This window comes from Astatotilapia calliptera, chromosome 1 (assembly GCF_900246225.1).
Source record: "Astatotilapia calliptera chromosome 1, fAstCal1.2, whole genome shotgun sequence".
In the NCBI taxonomy this organism is placed as follows: Eukaryota; Metazoa; Chordata; class Actinopteri; order Cichliformes; family Cichlidae; genus Astatotilapia; species Astatotilapia calliptera.
The window spans coordinates 28,827,423-28,845,196 of NC_039302.1; the positions used below are offsets into that span (position 1 = coordinate 28,827,423).

At 39.3% G+C, this 17,774-nt stretch overlaps 1 protein-coding gene across 8 annotated transcripts in view; it reads left to right on the forward strand.

Annotated features, from left to right (window-relative positions):
* Positions 1-17,774, forward strand: part of celf6 (CUGBP Elav-like family member 6) — a 147,088-nt gene that overhangs the window by 103,982 nt on the left and 25,332 nt on the right. For 5 of the 8 annotated variants that reach the window (XR_003272806.1, XM_026173342.1, XM_026173366.1 and 2 more), the window contains exons 4-5: positions 7,728-7,856; positions 11,667-11,746. Coding sequence is in view for 7 of the 8 variants with exons in the window: in XM_026173342.1 (XP_026029127.1) it covers positions 7,728-7,856; positions 11,667-11,746 (209 nt within the window). In the remaining variant the exon portion in view is untranslated. The remainder of the gene's footprint in view (positions 1-7,727; positions 7,857-11,666; positions 11,747-17,774) is intronic. The other 3 variants (XM_026173359.1, XM_026173381.1, XM_026173387.1) reach the window with 2 other exon arrangements.

The window sequence follows — 17,774 nt, forward strand, 5'->3', positions numbered from 1 at the left end:
TCAGTAGATGCATCTGTCATTGCAAGGGGCTGGGCATCATCTAGTTCACTTCCACTGCTCTCTTCTACTAAGCTGTCTGTTGTTCCCACTGCACTGTAGCCCCTGGATCTCCAGCTCTGATATTAACATTCATTGAATGATAATATTACACTGAGCTTCCAAGTGTTTCTTGGTATTTTAAGTGTCAGTGTTAATTCTCTGCTCATTCGTTGTTCCCACATGTGTTCCTTATAACCTGTCTCACTGGATCAGCTGGCATGCTAGCATTCTATCAAGTCCATATTGACAGTCCTTGTACATGTTTGCGTTCTTCCAGTAGTCTACTTTTTATCAGTATATCTTGATTCCTTAATGGCCCAAACATCCACGTCAACATGGGCTTCAGTTATGTATCTCTCACTCACATTAAGAGGAAGGCTTAGGTAGCAACATTACTGGATCTATGTCACAGGCAAGGTAATACACACACACACATACACACACACACACACACACACACTCACCCTCATTCAGAACTGGCGTTTGGAACTATCTTGGTTTTCATGTGAAGCATGACCCTGATAGTAAGCGAGTCATGGACAAAAGTAATGTCGGATGTGTCGGATGTGCCACGCAATGCTCAATTGATGGGAACTAGTGCGTTAGCGCAGTTAGCTTGTTAACGTGTTGACATCGTCCAGCCTCACGCACGGGGCGATCCGCGGTAACTTGTTAACGGAGATTTGCCGCGTTATGGCGTTAACGTAATTTCAACGAGATTAACGCTGACAGCACTAGTGGGAACACAACAAATATGACTGCACATTTACACCGACATCATCCTAGTGCAAAGACAAATGGAAGCAGACAAAAACAACAAGCATGCATGCTACAAACTTTACCCGAGTCATTTAGACAGCTGTTAGCACATGATTCTCCTTATGGGGACCTGATATGTTTAATATGCTGCTGAGAATATAGCCCAGAAGAAGCGTATATATGTGTGTGTGTGTGTGTGTGTGTGTGTGTGTGTGTGTGTGTGTGTGTGTGTGTGTGTGTGTGTGTGTGTGTGTGTTCAACACATTTTATGTAACTTTTGTATCTTCTCCTACAGTAGCAGCTACTGAGGGAGAAGCTACATGAAATGTCAAGCAACCTTCCCCACATCTTGTGGATTACTGACTACCTGACAGACAGGCCCCAGTATGTGAGACTGGCCAGTGTTTTGTCTGATTTAGTGATGTGTAGTACAGCAGCTCTACAAGGGACTGTGCTGTTCCTGTTATACACCTCAGACTTTCAGTGTAACTCTGGGTTATGCCACCTACATAAATAATCTGATTCTTCTGCAATGACTGGACATATAAGTGACATTTGGAGGAATACAAAGCACTACTAGGTGATTTTGTGGAACAGTCTGGAAAACCCCAGGTATTGACATCAACAAAAGCAACATTATTAGAGAAAATCAATTACTAGCCTAAAGTTTTCCTATCTACAGAGATAAATCAGGCACCTGCAGGAGTTAAAAGTCAACTTTAACACATATTAGATTTTATGATATACAGCATGTAGTTTTTTGTTTTGTCATAACTACATATTAAGTACCTGTGTACGGAGAAGTTGTGCTTGTAAGCAAAATAACCAAGTTTTTAGTGTTTGTTTATGCAACCTTGCCAACCTAATTTGACTCTTAACAACAGAGAAATAACATTTTAGAAGTATCTAATACCTTCAACCACATTAAACAGGAGAAAATACTCAATACTTTGCTTGTTTTTTGGGTACTCATTAATCATTTTAATTTAAAATAAGTTATTTAGCAGCTAAAATCTAAAATTTCCAGACCTCCACGTTTTATGGTATTACAAAACACTTTTTTTCTTCTTTTTTTTCTAAATTAATTTTAATTTTGTATATAATTTTTTTTAACTAATTGAATTTGTTCCTCTAAATGCAAAGTATCTTATGTAATTCCTTAATGATATTATGTGGCACAATAGGAATGAGAACTGATCAGAATTTAGCAATTCTGATTCTATCATTGATTTCACCTATTGATTTGATTACTTAGTGATTCTCACTAGGTTTTCACTGGGTCCACATTGAGAGTCACCACCATCGCTAAGTGACCTATGTGAAAAAGTAATTGCCCCCCCCCCCCCCTTGTTAAATCATGAATTAACTGCAATTAACCACATTTTAATCATGGCTGAGTTCATTTTCCCCAGCTACTCTTAGGCCCATTTATTGCCAGATCTCTTGAATCAAAAAGGCACTTAAATAAAACCCGTCTGACAAATTGAAGTAGGTTAAAAGATCTAAAAAAAAAGACCCCAAAAAACACATCAAGCCACAATCTAAAACAAAAAGCTGAGAAAGAAAGTCATTGACATCTGGGGTCACAAAGCCATTTCTAAGGCTTTGGGGCTCCAGTGAACCACGGTGAGAGCCATTATGAACAAATAGAGAAAACTCAGAACAGTGGTGAACCTTCCCAGGAATTACTCCAAGACTGCACTGACGGCCCATCTAGGAGGTCACAAAAGAATCCATAACAACATCTAAAGAATTGACAAAAAACACAAACATTTGTCACAATTGCCAAAACACATCATGATCTTCATGAGCTCGAAGAGTTTTGGAAAAATCTTCTGATGACTAATGAAACAAAAGCTGAACTTTTTGTAAGGTTTGTGTCTGGTTACAGTAGGTCTAGCATAAAACTAACCCAGGGTTTCATAAAAAGAACACCAAACCAACTCAAACATTGTGGCGGTAATAAGATGGTCTGGGGCTTCTTTGCTGCTTCGGGACCTGGATGAACGGCCATAACAAGAAATCCAGAAGAGGGCAAGGCAAAGTATGTAACATCTAAAAAATAGGAAGTTATTAAAATGCAAGTATATCCATAACACTGAAAAACATTTGGAATGTCAGCAAGACTAGTAATTGTAATCTTGGGTGGGGGAAGTTACATTGCCTTATATCGCCTGGCAGCATGTTATAGGAAGATCTAGCTGTAGCTCTAAGATGTGTAGCAATTTCGCCTGTATTTTTTAAAAATTCATGCCTATTTACTTACGTTGATTTATCTCTATAAGATTGCAAGTTATACATTTTTCTTTAATAACAGGTCTACTAAGTAACTAGAAAAGTTGTAGAAGGTGAATTTGTATTAGTCCCTTATGTAACTTCAAGGGAAATTCAGTCTTTTAAGGGTATAAAAGTATTATTAGAGAGTTAAAACACCGCTACATAAGAAAATGGTACCTTTAACAACAGTGAATGTATCTAACAAGTCACTATTTAGGATTTTTTTCCCTCCATGTTCTATAAATATTTAATGTTAATAATCTAAAATGCTTATTCTGAAAGCAAATGGCCAATTTTGATTTCAGGCATGCCCCAGTAGCATTTACACAACAGGGAAATACACAGATGATTACAAACCAAGTCTAACTCTATACTAAGCAGCAGTTCCCAACATTTTGTGCACCCAGTCTGCACGCCTACATATGCGAGCGTGTCTGGTGGCAGGCCTCCCAGGCAGCAGCGTACCAGCATCAGGCTTTTCTAATGAGTCCATAAGAAGCACAACTTCTTTGTTGTGCTGCCTGGAACATTACTCTGCATTTGAAATGCACCCAGCGGACTAGCATGCATCTTTTATCGTTGGATGCAGCTGTCCGTGCTTTCTGAACACTTACAACTAGCAAGCTTTCCTGACTATACTGCCAACGGGCAATAAGTGATAGAACTGTGGAAAAAAAAGAAATATTTACCACTACACAGGAGCAAGAGAGTAATTCTTTAAAGAGAATATTCACGTTATTGGCAAACAAAAGCAGAAACTTTTGAAAAGTAGACTTCAGAGCAACTGATTCTTTGCCTGGGGAGACAGGCAAGGGTGAGGGATGACAATAAAGGGTAAAGAGAAATATATACGGAGAGCAACAGAGACAAAGGGGGAAAAGACAAAATCTATATGCATATACTGCAGCCTACAACACAAGTAGCACTTTATTCCTGAGAGAGAAGCATCAGTCCTGACAGCATATGGCATCTGTGCAAAATCCATTAATTTTTAATATACCGGGTGCTGAAATGAAAAGGCTTCCTGAGACAAGCAATTGTCAGATGTCAGTAGTGTTTTGATAACTTTTTTTCATCTCCCTTTTTATTTGCATTCATGAAATGGAGCTGTCCACATGCCACCTTACTGTGGACATGGCTGGAGACTGACATGGAGCCATTTTCCACACAATTGCTCCCACTTCCAGTCAAGTGTTGGGGTGAAAAAGGAAAACAGAAATGTATGGAATGACAGTGTGTGTTAGAGGACACAAGTAAGCACTCATAGTGGACTCATTTAAACATCAATTTACCTCTGATCACATGACAACAAGTATACACATACGCCAAAAGGGCAAGAATGCTAACAAGCATGTGGAAAAGTGCTAAATATGTATCTGTGAATCTAGTTTTCCATTTAAGACGTGTTTTAATATTATTTAAATGTGATTTAAATTATGTAAATACATGTCTTAATAACAATGCATGGATTTGTACAAGATATTAAAGTAGTTGTTTAAAGAACAGATTACAAAGGTCTCTTCATAGAAGAGCAGAGAAGTGTTGTAGAGCACAAATGTTCTCCAGCTGTGTGGCTCATCTCCGTTAGAAGGATAAGATGAGCCACTCTCAATGAGAGATAATACAAAGAGGTCAGTCAGTGTAATGATTTTTTCCCCCCACTTTTGTCATCTCAGTCAATTCCATAGGAAAGTCCTTGACCCTCTTAATGCAAATACATGACTACTACACAGGAGTATTTTTTTTTCCTCCGCTTGCCCCTTTTAACAGATAACTCATTGGACTCATTTAGAGTCATGGAATCATCTCCTTGTGCAGAGGGTGCATTACGAGATATTTATTCATATTCATAAAATGCCAATTTAAGGCTTGCGAGTGGCCATAGGAGATGAGTGGGAACTTGCAAAATCCAATAAGAGCTGCTTTGGAGACAGGTGCAAAGTGGACTAATTAATAGCAATCTATACACTGGCCAGGGCATGCAGTGGGCCGACTGAGACACACTTAGGTCAGGCAATGAAAAGATAGCAGCTCCAAATTCATTTTCTCACTGTGGCTCTCCCAAAGGAAGGCTCAGAAGTACACTCACACTTCCTTTAATGCCTTCACTGGGGTGTAATTTATTTTTGCGTTTGCCAGCACATTTGGAAAGTTCATTACCTCGCTCATGGCTTGTTAATTAGCCTTGTAAAGCCGCCATTAGATCTCCTCGGGCCAGGGCCGAGATGAGACTTTTGTCCCAAAACATTAACACACTGCAGGAGGCCTGTAAAACTGCACTCTGCCCATTTAAGTTGTAACAGTGACACCTCAGTAAAAACCTGAAAGATGGAGGGGACACACATGGCAAAGTCTCTTGGACGTGTACCACTTTCACCTTTGGTGCCATTGACAGGGGTTGACCCCATTTCACTCTCTACCACCTGTTCAGCAATGACTGACTGATTCCCAGAACCATAGACGTCTTTACGCCTTTTGGTCATTGCTAAATTTCAGTTGATGTAAGTCGTTGTGGTGATCTCCTCAGGGCTGTCTCTCATTTCCGACCCTAGAGGTCCAACAGGGGAGACACATTAATGAACAGTAAAAAAAATCAGACTCAGCTGGTGGGTTTAAGAAATCCTACTGTGCAAGGCGTGACTATAGGAACATGAACTGGCACCATTGCTACAACACCAGCAGTGGAGACCAGCTACCGTAGCCTTATTGATTATGCAGGTGCTCATTTGTGTGGCCAAGCGGCTAGCAGGCATGTGTCTCATTTGAACTTTACAGGAATGGAACAGGATCCGATTTCCCCGCTGCAAAAAGGAAGCCCTGGTGCTTTATTTTTAGAACAGCTGCGTCTAATGGGGCCTGGCAGGTACAGGAGGCGTCACATCTGTTGAGGCCCAGGTGATGCTCTCACCCTCCACTCCTCCTCGCGCCTCACCCGCCCCCTACCAGTCAAATGACTCACGTTGAAGATCAACAGTGTCATTTCCAATAAACTCGTTTTCCTCTTCCTGCCACTTTCCATCAGTTCTGGCGATAGGTTCTTGCTAGTAGCCATTTCATTCCACAACACGGTGGAATAGGAGATGCATAATGTAAAAGATGTAAAGAAGATGAATGCTCTGTCTAATGCCAGGGCACCAGGAAGATTAATTAGAAAAATCCAGCTTTCTGACTGGCTAAAGTTTAGTGGTATAGAGCCTATACATGTGAATGTGAGTGCCTCCTTCTGGATATCAGCTAGGGCACAGTGAGACTGCTAGGTGAAGTTGCCCTTCAAATGTAATAAGGAGAATCCAATAAATTTGCTGAGGAAATGTTTGATGATAAAGATGTTAAATCGTGCTTGATTTAAGGTTTTGACTGTACAGTCAGGATTGTTTCACATTATTATTATTATTATCATTCACACAGGACTTTTTTCTGACTTTGTACAAACAGTTTGATAGATCTGATGCCCTGATCTTTCCAGGATTCACGTCTAGTGCTGATATGATAGCTTCATTTTTTCTGCAGTTGGCATAGGTCTTTTTGAATTTCCTAATTTTCCATTCATCCATCCATTTTCTCAACCATTTATCCAGTTCAGGATCGTGGGGGGCTGGAGTCTATCCCAGCTGACGCTGGGCAGTAATATGAAGGAGACTATTTAATTGCACCACAACAGCATCAACAGAAATATTTTTCAGTACTTTCTGCTGTGTTTAGTACTGTGTTCATTCATTTTAAGGAGACCAATTCTGTCTATATATTGTGCTATATTAATTTATCTTGTACTAGTTCTTATTTGTGGGAAATTAAATGAAATTAAAAAATGGCAAATATAGGAACCTGTGATTCAAATTATTCACAATAAAATCCTACTAAATCACACCTGCCATTGTTTTAATGGGCACTATCACTGAATGTGATCTTATTTATTCATTTAATTCTTTTTAATTCTTAATGTCTCATAGCTTTAGCTTAATGTAGCTTCCCAAACTTAAGAATCGTTCATGGTGATAAAATATCATGAGCTGAATTGTCATTTTTTTTCTTTTAAGTATAGTACAAATAAACAGGAACTGGTAGAGAAAACAATGAATAGTGCACAATGAAAAACACTCTTTTTTTTAATACACTGGATTTCAAGAAAGACCTTTAAAATATAAAAAAAATTTCATATTATTCATTGGCGACCCTTGACATAGTTTACTCATGTGTAATATAATTCTTATGGCTTTGGTGATGAGAAAATGTAATAACATGTTCTTGCTCCGTGTTCCCTTTCAAGTTTGCAACCAGGCGATCTGACAGTTTCTCTAGCTGAGCAAAACATTCCTGCTCTCTTTCTACCTCTACCTGAAACCCACACCGCTCCAAGCGTCATCTGTATCAAGCATCACTGTGGCAGACTTGAATAGCTCACTGGAAACAAGAATATATCTCCCTCATACCAGGGTGGGGTAGCACACCACAGAACAATAAGATCAACAACAATAACAACAGCAGCAGCAGCCACAACAACACAGCAGACTGCTGATAAAAGGGGGGTTTGAGTTTCACAAGTTCCTTTCAGCTCTGCAGAACGGTGCCATCAGCTGTACCATATCTCTCTTCTCTCCTCTATTCCACCCTCCCTCGACCCTCTTCCTTCCCTTTTCTCTCTTCCTATCTAGAAGACAGGAAGCTGTTTGTTGGGATGCTCGGCAAGCAGCAAAGTGAGGATGATGTCCGGCGGCTGTTCGAGACCTTCGGCCAGATTGAGGAGTGCACCGTCCTCCGAGGGCCTGATGGGGCCAGTAAGGGTCAGAGCCCACACACCTCCAACTCTTTTTTACCCCCTTCTTCCGTTTTTCTTAGTCCTTCTGTCTTTGTGTTCTATTTCACTTTCTACTCTTTACATTTTTAGCACCATGCTTCACCCATGGTGCACTCATTGACATTGTCTATAATCCTCCCTTTTTGGTTTTTTTCCCCACTCTCTTATATGTCGCGCAAGCGTACCTTTCATGCATCATTGTCACTGTGCCTCAACACATTCTTCCTCCCACGTTCTTTTTCTCACTACTTTTTGTATTTTGTTTTCTTTTGTCCTCATGTCACCTTTCGCTTCTTTTTTCTTTCCTCCCCGAACTTCTTCTCATGTTGTCTCTTCATCACGGCAGCTTCCCTCCACCCTGTGCTTGTACTCAACAAATACATCACACAACACCTCGTCTTTCTGCTCACCCCTCTCCTCCTCCCGTTCGTCCTGTTATCTGAAAAGCAGAGGGGTGTAATCATGTTTGTTTCCCACATTCCCATCATCCCTCCCCAGAGACACCATTGGACAATAATGCCCTACTGTAAATAAAGCAGCCAGGCTCTGGGTTTTGCTGCCGTCACTCACTGTGCGGCAAATTTGCCTGTATTCGGGAACAGCTTATGCATTTTTGTCCGTGGCTTATATGATATTTGGTTAACAGAGCATGTTCAAATTAAAGATGGCTGTAAAATATGTGATGAAGGTGTGATTGTTCACAGAGTGCAAAAGGCTCCTAATCAAATTTTGATGGGTCTCTCTCGCTCTCACAGCCAAATTTGGAGCAATAAAGCCCACGATATTGCGCTGAACCTCTACCATCTTTTCTTTTTGTTGACTGTGATTTATTCTTCTACATGAAGCTTCTGAATGTGTGTGAGAGATGTGTGGGAAGGCAAAAGAGAGAGGATGATAATCTTGCAACGCCTTCTGAGTATATCAAAGAGAAAGCCTGGCTATACTGAACCACACACCTATCTGTGTCTACATCTGTTCCCCTCACTGTTAATCCCGGGTCTATTGCTCTGCATTGCCCCAGCAGCCCAGTACCTTTCCTTCTCCCTGCCTTGTTTCCTCTTTTGCTGTCTCTTTCTTCTTATCTGACTCCCTCTCTTTCTGTCTGCTCAGATGCCTCAAGCTGATTGACAGCACATAAAATGAAATAAGGCCGGTGCTGCTGTGTCAGACAGGAGCTAGTTTTCTCCCTCATTCGTGCTTTCACTTCTTTTCACCCTCCTGCACCCCACACCTCAACTCTTTCTTTGTCTCTCTTCACATGCCATACTTTCCCGCTTTGTTATTTGTCTCTATTATCACAGACTTGATCATTCATTTCTCTTCAAGTTTCACTGCTATGAAATGGAAACTGTAAAGTAATGTTAACTATGAATGCCACCACCAGACAAAGGTCTCATATATAGGTATCTGGGCCTATCAGTCACCGTGCAACAGTCCTATGCAATCATTACGGGATGTTACGGCAAATTATTTTGCCAGGCGCCTCGCTCGGGATGAGGTTCCCGTAATTTGAATGAGACAGACCTTGAAATTGACAGTGCTATCTGTTCCATGGTAGAGGCTTTGTCCCCTGTTGATGTAAATTTATGCTACTCAGAGGCTTTTCAGCACCCCTCTTCACCCAATAAAAAGGCCGAGAAGTTTAACATCCATCTCTCTATGGCGCTGCTCCTCAAAGTACTTTCAAAGTGCAACACTTGCTGCCAGAGTTGAATAGAGCCCCGAATTGTCAGGAATAATAGAGAGATGGCTTTTAGGTCTATAATTAAGTTGTGTTATAAATGTCACCCATCCAGAGGGATGGAATTCATGCATACATATTATTACCCCGGGAATTCAAAAGGCAGTGCAGATCCTCTCGCTTGAAAGCAATACAATCTCTCTTTTTCCCTTTTCTCCAACTCATTCTGAGCCATCAAATTCAAAAACCCAACAGTGCACTATAATTTATGAGGCTGTAGCACTTCCCAGTTCTTTCGAGTTGTTGTGCTCCGTGTCCCTTTACTTTTTTTTAGGTCAGCAAAAGCAAAGCTACAGACTATTTTTTGATGGGAAATTTTGACAACATTGTATGTTCAGCATGACTTTGGTGATGGTGTATGCAAGCCCCGCAGTTAAGAGTCTGGTCTGTCTGGGCTACGTTGCCGGGATCACTGTGACCCTGGCACAATATATGCTGGCCTTGTTAGGGAACAAGCAGCGAGTTATCTTGCCTTAGAAAACTAGAAGGCTTTTTCGAGAAAAAACGGATCCCTTTTTATTTAAGCTACAAAGGTTAAATGTGTTTATTCTTCCAAAAGACAGAGCTACAGTCAAATGGTACACAGTAAGTTGATGTATTTCAGCTGGACAAATGAAGACCTTTCCTGCCACTTCCCGGAGGGGGGTTCAAGTGAAATAAAAGGGTGCTAGAATGCTATGACAGAATCAAGGGCTTGTTTGACTTATCACTTTGCCTCTGTAGATCTATACAGCTTTGAGGACACTGACAGTACAGAACACATGGCCTTTACTACTCACCACATTTTCACACATAACAGTTTCACGTGCTAACAATTTATTGTATGGCTTGAAAGTGTGTGCAAAGCCTGAGGTAAACGTGGAAATTGTCCTGCCACAGTTCTATCTATTTGATTTTGTCAGTAAATTATTAATTTGTTTGTTGGGAAAGCAAAGCTGACTCCTGAGAGGTAGAAGTGAATGGATTGCTGCCAGACACAAAAAAGCTCCTGAGCCTACCTATTAGTGTTTGTAGTTTAAAAGAATCATCACTCCTTTGGTCATGTAGAATGAATATATGAATGTGTGTAACTATTTTAAAACCGATATCTGCAGTTCACAAGAAACCAGGGATTGAACCCAGGAAAAGCCTGACTGGTTCTTTGACACTGCTGCTACTCAATTAATAAAAAATGGGGAGAATTAATCCATGAGTTTGTTAATTAGGTATCTCTTGACTTAACACATGAGCTACCTGAAGGCAAGGATAAGAATAGGACATAACAGAATACCCTGTGCAGTCTATGACAACCATAAAGCTTAGAGAAATAGCTCTTGTTTCATTTAATGGCTTTCTGCAAAATTACCACATTTCAGTTCCACTGCATTTCAGCTCACCAGCTTTCCCTTTATGATATTAATATAATGCGTGTCCTTACTGAGACCATACTAACAGATACGCTTTAGTCGTGCAGCGTTCCAAAACTCACGTTGTAATACTATGCAATATTATCTACTTCAATTATTTTTAATATTATTTGACTTTTTAATGCAATGTGGCTCCAGAGTAATGCTACCAAAGCCTGCTTCCTTGTCTTCTGGCCAGCTTTTTTGTTGACTTTTCTTTTGTGTATTAACTACAAAACAGATTTAAGATGATTTGAATGTCCCTTGAGCAAAGCACCCCCTCATCTGAAATTATATTCGAGGAAAGATTCGGTTAGATAGGCAGATTATAATGCTATGCCTTTGTCATCATAATCTCTTTTATGAGTGACTGCACACAAATCACAATGTGTAAATATTAAACAGATTAATAATCACAAACAAGTCATGATAGTAAATGCCTTGGCTCCATGCTCTAAAGTGGTGGGGGTCAAATTAGAAATGGGCAAGAGACAGGGTGTTCCAAGCAGCTAATGCCTTTAGTACAATTAGCTTGATTTATTCAGTTATGCACTCAACACACAAGTGGCAGAATATATTTACAAACCAGATAACATGAAAACAATGGTATTCAAGGCCATCCTGCTGATCTCCCCGCCTCTCCTCTCTTTCTCTCTTTCTATCTGTGCAGGCTGTGCCTTTGTCAAGTTCTCCAGCCATGCAGAAGCACAGGCCGCCATCAACAGCTTGCATGGTGGTCAGACTATGCCTGTGAGTAACAAGCTCATAACAAGTACTGTCATAATTGCTGCCATGAGTTGTCATGTTCATTTACTACAGTTGCATGCAATTGTGTTTTACACTTGATGTGAGCAGTTTTCTGTGAAAGTTTTCCAAAGGTTGTTCATATTTACTCTTTTCTGTTTTGCCTATGGTCTGAGTTCTATAAAATCACTGAGGCAGACTAGTCTAAAACAACAACACTGGTAAACTTGTTGACACTTTCTACCCTGCCAAGAGGCAGCCACTGACTAAGTGTTTTTTTCTTTTCCACATGACTACTCCCACTGCATAATGTGCACCTCTTTTGAAACTCAATTCCGAGCATATTTCCATTTTCTTTTTTTATATAGTAGTAAACTCTATCATGCATTCAAAAAACACGGACCATTATTAAGGTGCTAGTGAACATTTTGTAGTCAAAGGGGAAAAAAACTACACAAGTTAACCCTCTCAGGTTCAAATTAAGTTTTTGTTGCTAATGCACAAAAGAATACCTGCAGTGGTACTTCTGAGTAAAAAAAACCTCATAAAATATGTATGTGGGGTAATCAGGTTGTTAGCTTTTAACTGTTGCAAATCTGCAATGCCTGCCTTGAGAGGGTTAAACTGCCCACAAAAATGTAACGCATGCACCGATTACGGAATCATTTGTAATATGAACAGGACAGATTAAAGTCCGTTTCTTTAAACGGTGTTGGAGAAATGTCTTGAAAACATCTCATCAAACTCAAATTATTAACAGTGATAGCTTGGTCCCTGTCATGGGACTACTTTTTGTTAAAGAATATTAAATATTTAAAACACTTGAAAACACTTATCATGGAAAGCCTCATTACAGAGACTAGAAGGGAGGTTAACAAGTAAGTCAATAATATTGAAAAGCACCCTAGAGTTAGGATGGATCTTCAAAATGAGGTCAGATTAATAAGCTGCTTTTGCTTCCTTAACTGCTTCCTGACATTTCAGCATTAAGTCCTTTATAATATTGTGAGACACTTACAGTTTATCACCCCTCCATTAACTTTTGGCTTTACATTTCCTCATCAAACCCCGGGTATTATCTATCAAAGTACAGGGTTGCGGACACGTTACATTGTCAATAATAATACACCTTCCAAGCTTATTTATAGATCAAATTGCCTAAAGATGTAAAAAGCAGAAATATATTTGGTTACTTTTGTAAAATAATACTTAAATTTGGTCCCTCCTCTCTCAACCAGCATGAGACAAAGAGGAGCAGCAGTGGCTGTGAGATCTAGAGAGTAACGGAAGCAGCATTACATTTTAAGGTACAATTATGTAGCCATGCTTATCTGCAGAAGCTAAAATAAATAAAACATATTGTTAATAAATATATAAAGTTATTATTATTATTATTATTTAGAAAACCTGTTCCTTAAAGGACACAACACATATGTTAAAGAGGAAATGACATTCCACTAGTTTATATTGCCTGCAAAAATAGACTGCTACTTCCATAAAGGCAGGAAATTTTACTATTTGTCATTCCAAGAAACCAGGAGCCATTCTGCTTTTCTGTACTGTGTCTTTTCAGTGTCTTTTCATGTTGAGCCTTGTGTTCCTTTAGTTCTTAGTATTAATAGTTTCAGTCAGATTCCTAAACCACCTTAAATGGCACCGTTCGATTTGGATGAGCCCTCTGAAATGGCCAAGCCCTTCACCCAATCTCTCTAAATCACCACCTTATAATTCTGGAGGGGTTTAGGTTTCCAGATGATCCCAGTAGTGATTGAGACGGAGCCCTGGCAGTCCAATCCTCAGCTGACAATTGCTGGCTATTAATTAGTACTTTGATTTTACATATGATCAATTTATCTTTATTAACAGGATATGCATCACAGTTGCTGTAATTGAATTAATTTTTTTTTTAAAACTTACTTGATCCTGCTGAATTAGCTAATTATGGGCTGATTTCCAGTCTTTCTTTCATTTTGAAAGCTCTCAAAAGATTTGTTTTAAATTAACTAAGTGATCATTTGCAGGGTAACAGTTTATCTGAAGAGCTTCAGTAAGGATTTAGAGTTTGTCTCAGTGCTTGTCCTGCTAGATCTCAGTGCAGTATTCAGTACTGGTGTTCGCATTATTTTTCTACATTGACTACAATACACTGTTGGCATTAAAAGCAATGTGCTACGAGGAGTTTTTTTCTCACACATAAAATGACATGGAGTTCAACAGGGTTTTGTGCTGGGACTGAAGCATTTTTATGTTATATATGCTTCTCTAGGGTAATAGTACTAGAAAACTTTGCATACATTTCCGTAGCTATACAGACGATATCCATTTATACTGATATATAAAGTCACATGACGCAAATCACCAAATAAACCAAGAAACTAAGTTTCACTGCAAGTCATCTTAGAGTAACTTTTGATCATCATGTATCCTTTAACATGCACATTAAACAAATATGTGGCACTGCTTTCTTTCATCTAGACATTATCATTAGAATTCTAAACACTATGTGTCAGAGTGATTCCAAAAAACTAACCCATGCATTTGTTAATTATACATCAAACTTTTGTAGTTCCTTATCCCTGAAAAGGCTTGAGTTGATCCAAAATATTGAAGCTAGAGTACTAACAGGGAGCAGAAAGAGGCATCATATTTCTCTCATATTCACTGTCTCCCTGTTAAATCCAGAAGTTAATCCTCACATTCAAAGTCTTGTATAATCAGGCCCCATCATATCTTAAGGACTTCACAGCATCATATTATACTAATAGAGCATTTTGCTCTCAGGTGCAGTCTTGTGGTTCTTGGAACTTTTTTTAAAGGGATTCCTTTTTCCTTTTAAAAGGGAGTTTTTCCTTCCCACTGTTGCCCAGTGCTTGTAGAGGAACACTTCATTGCTGGGATTTTCTGTCTAATATTGTAGGGTCTTTACCTTGAACGTATGAAATGCCTTGAAGCAACTGTTGTTGTGAGGTACTGCTGTAAAAACAAAACTGAATTACATTGGCTTAACATGACATGTAATAAGAGACAGCATTATAACTGGTCTCTATGCTTTTATAGAGTCCCGCAATCACACTTTATGCACTGCTGGCTAACTACAGTTTCAGACTAAACTGCCTAAACGTCTTGTGGGTCATAAATGAGGATAGAGAGAGATTATTTTTTGTGTAGGTTTATAAAAGCTCATTTATATCAAATCATCAAAAAAAAACTTGATGTTGAAAATTATACAGAAATAGGAAAACTACATAAGTATAACACTCAATACACCCATTGACTCATTACAAAGAACAACAGTTGCTGACATCAAATGCAAGACCTTGCATCCTTCGGATAGAAAGTAATCTGAAATATAGATTACCACGTATGTGACTATGCGAGGAATTGTAAATACTGGGTAAAATGTGGGAGACTGGTTTGATGAATGTCTGAAATAGCATTAGTTGGTGTTTATTTCTTTAGCTGAAGAATGAGACCACTAAACCTGTAACTCTTGTCAAACAGCAGTTCATTATGAATTGGATACGCTTCTGTTAGGTTTGAACAACGTTACCAAAAAACGCTTAAGTAAAAGAAATGACGAATTACAAAGCACCTCCCTGCCAGTGCTGTGTGTGTTGGGTACTACACAGCTGGACACACACATGAGCATGCACACACTTTCTGGCAGACATCCGCACTTTCACACACTTCACTGATGTTCCGCCATAAATATTTACGGATGCTTCCTGGCAGCCAGATAGTGTCTTGGAAGCCAGATTTAATTTACACATCTTTTTGATGCATCCTCATTTTGCATTACATTGAAGTAGTGAAAAAGGGAAATAAGTGGAGGAGATGTTTTAACTTTGCGTGAGAATATAGTTTGCAACCAACATTGTGGCATATATATATCGAGTGTCAAAATTCACTGGGTTGCGGGTCGAGAGCCAAAAAAAGTCATGTTGCGTATTGATCAATTGCACTTATATTGGGACTGTTTTTGAAATTTGATTCTAATCAAAATATTTGTCTTTACTTAAAATATCTTGTAGAGAAACTAGAAAGTTTACATAATTGACTGTAGCAATAGGATGTTTTTTTTTTTCTTTCTTTTTCAACAAGTTTAACTCGTGCTGGCTACCTTTGCACAGTTTGTGTATGATGTCTACTTTGTTTCACAAATGCAGCCGCATTAGACCATGTCAATAACAAACCTGAGCTCTGTTGCAGATAAACTGTCCAAGGCAACATATGGAGCCCCAAATAAACCTGGGGCAGATCAAGAGATCCAATTGTTCATTAATAATCTATATTATCCATATCTTTCTCCCTCTATCCCTGCACCTGTTGTCCGCCTCTGCCCAAATCCAGCTTCCTCTCAGATTAATAGGCAAGGTGGCCATTAGTATCCAACTAAGGCTTTGGTACCAATGGGGGATGCAGTTAATTTGGATAATATTACTGCCACATGTCGTCAACAACTAACTAACAGGAGGTAGGATTCAGAGAGTGGGTTGCTATGCTCACTGCCTCCTGCCAGCTGTGAGGTCTGGATGAACCTTGAACAAAGATTTTTCTCTCACTCTGTCTCCCTTTTCCTCTTAATGTTCTCACTACAGCATCTGTGTTACCTGGCACACACACACGTGCTATAAATAATACCAAAAAACACTGGCCCAAAACAAATGGTTTTAATGAAGCTTAAGGGCAAGGGATGTCACCTAAGGGCATCTGCCGATAGGTTGGATCATAGCTTTAATTGATGTTCATTGCAGATTGCAGGTGCTCTCAAAATTAAGTTAAAATATGACTGAGCACAGAACTGGCATTCTCGTCGGTTCAGCTGTTGAATTACTAGAAGGCTGCAGAGACACAGGTGGCAAAACTTCAAATGGCAAAGCCAGGGGCAGGCAAACAACACCCAGCAAATTGCAGACATTGTCATGTTTGGTATCACAGTGTGGCTGACAGAACCTGTGGAGCTCGGTACTGTTGGCAGAAACAAGAGTGTGCATGTGTATGATATTATAATGTAGTTCTGGATTAATGAGAGATAAGACCAAGCCAGAAAACACTGTCCCTGCGACACAGAAAGCTTGAAACAAAAATCCACGGTAAAAACCCTTGTAACTGACATACTGTACCACATTTGGTGCAGTTTTGTTTTGTGCTCCTTACAAATGAAAGGTAAAAATTGTTATTTATGGACAAAATGTGCATACCGATCCAGCCACATACAGTAAAGCCCACAGAGGTCCATCCAATTACCAAACAAGCTTCTTTTAGCGTTTTTACTTATTTTTATTCTCTTTTTTTTTTTTACATACACAATTCATAATTTTGAGTCAGTTACAAGTGTAGAAAGCTGAGACAACTGTGAAAGTCTTACTTATTATTCAAAATTAGTGAATAATGTGAAGAAAAAATGGTTCTTAGTGAGTTAGTGGCCAATCATTACAGTGCTTTTTGAAATTCCAGTTTTCCCTTTATTGAAACTGTTTTTATACTGCATTGTTATTATTGTTGTTTTCAAGTGTCTGTAAAGGATTGACGATATGTGTCTTTTTCCATTTTTGTAGACACTTAACACTGGCGTCTTTGTATCACAATAATGCAGAGATAAAAGCATAATGCGATTTCACCGGTGTAGTTGCATTCTAATCCCTCAATTACCATTGTGTATTTTTCCATCTACACATTTTGTGACCTATACAAAATCCAATATAGGAGATTTTCACAAGTCAAGTGCATTGTTCAAGAAATTAGATTCGTTTTTGAACCTGTGACAAATTCCTTAGTTGTACCTGTCAAAAGTGAAGGCTCCTTGTTGGCCCTTATCAAATTCGGAAAATTCATTTTCTCTCCAGGTAAAGGAGTCATGCTGGTCGAGGTTATTATTCTGTTTGTTTGTCAGCTTGTGATTTTCTGCAACCAGTGAGGAGTAGCTGCTTTGCATCCAGTGCTTGTTGCTTGCCACCACCTGTTCCTTCATTACCTGGCCAGATACTATTCTTTCTTCATGTAGACAGACACTCTTAATCTGTAAGGGATCACA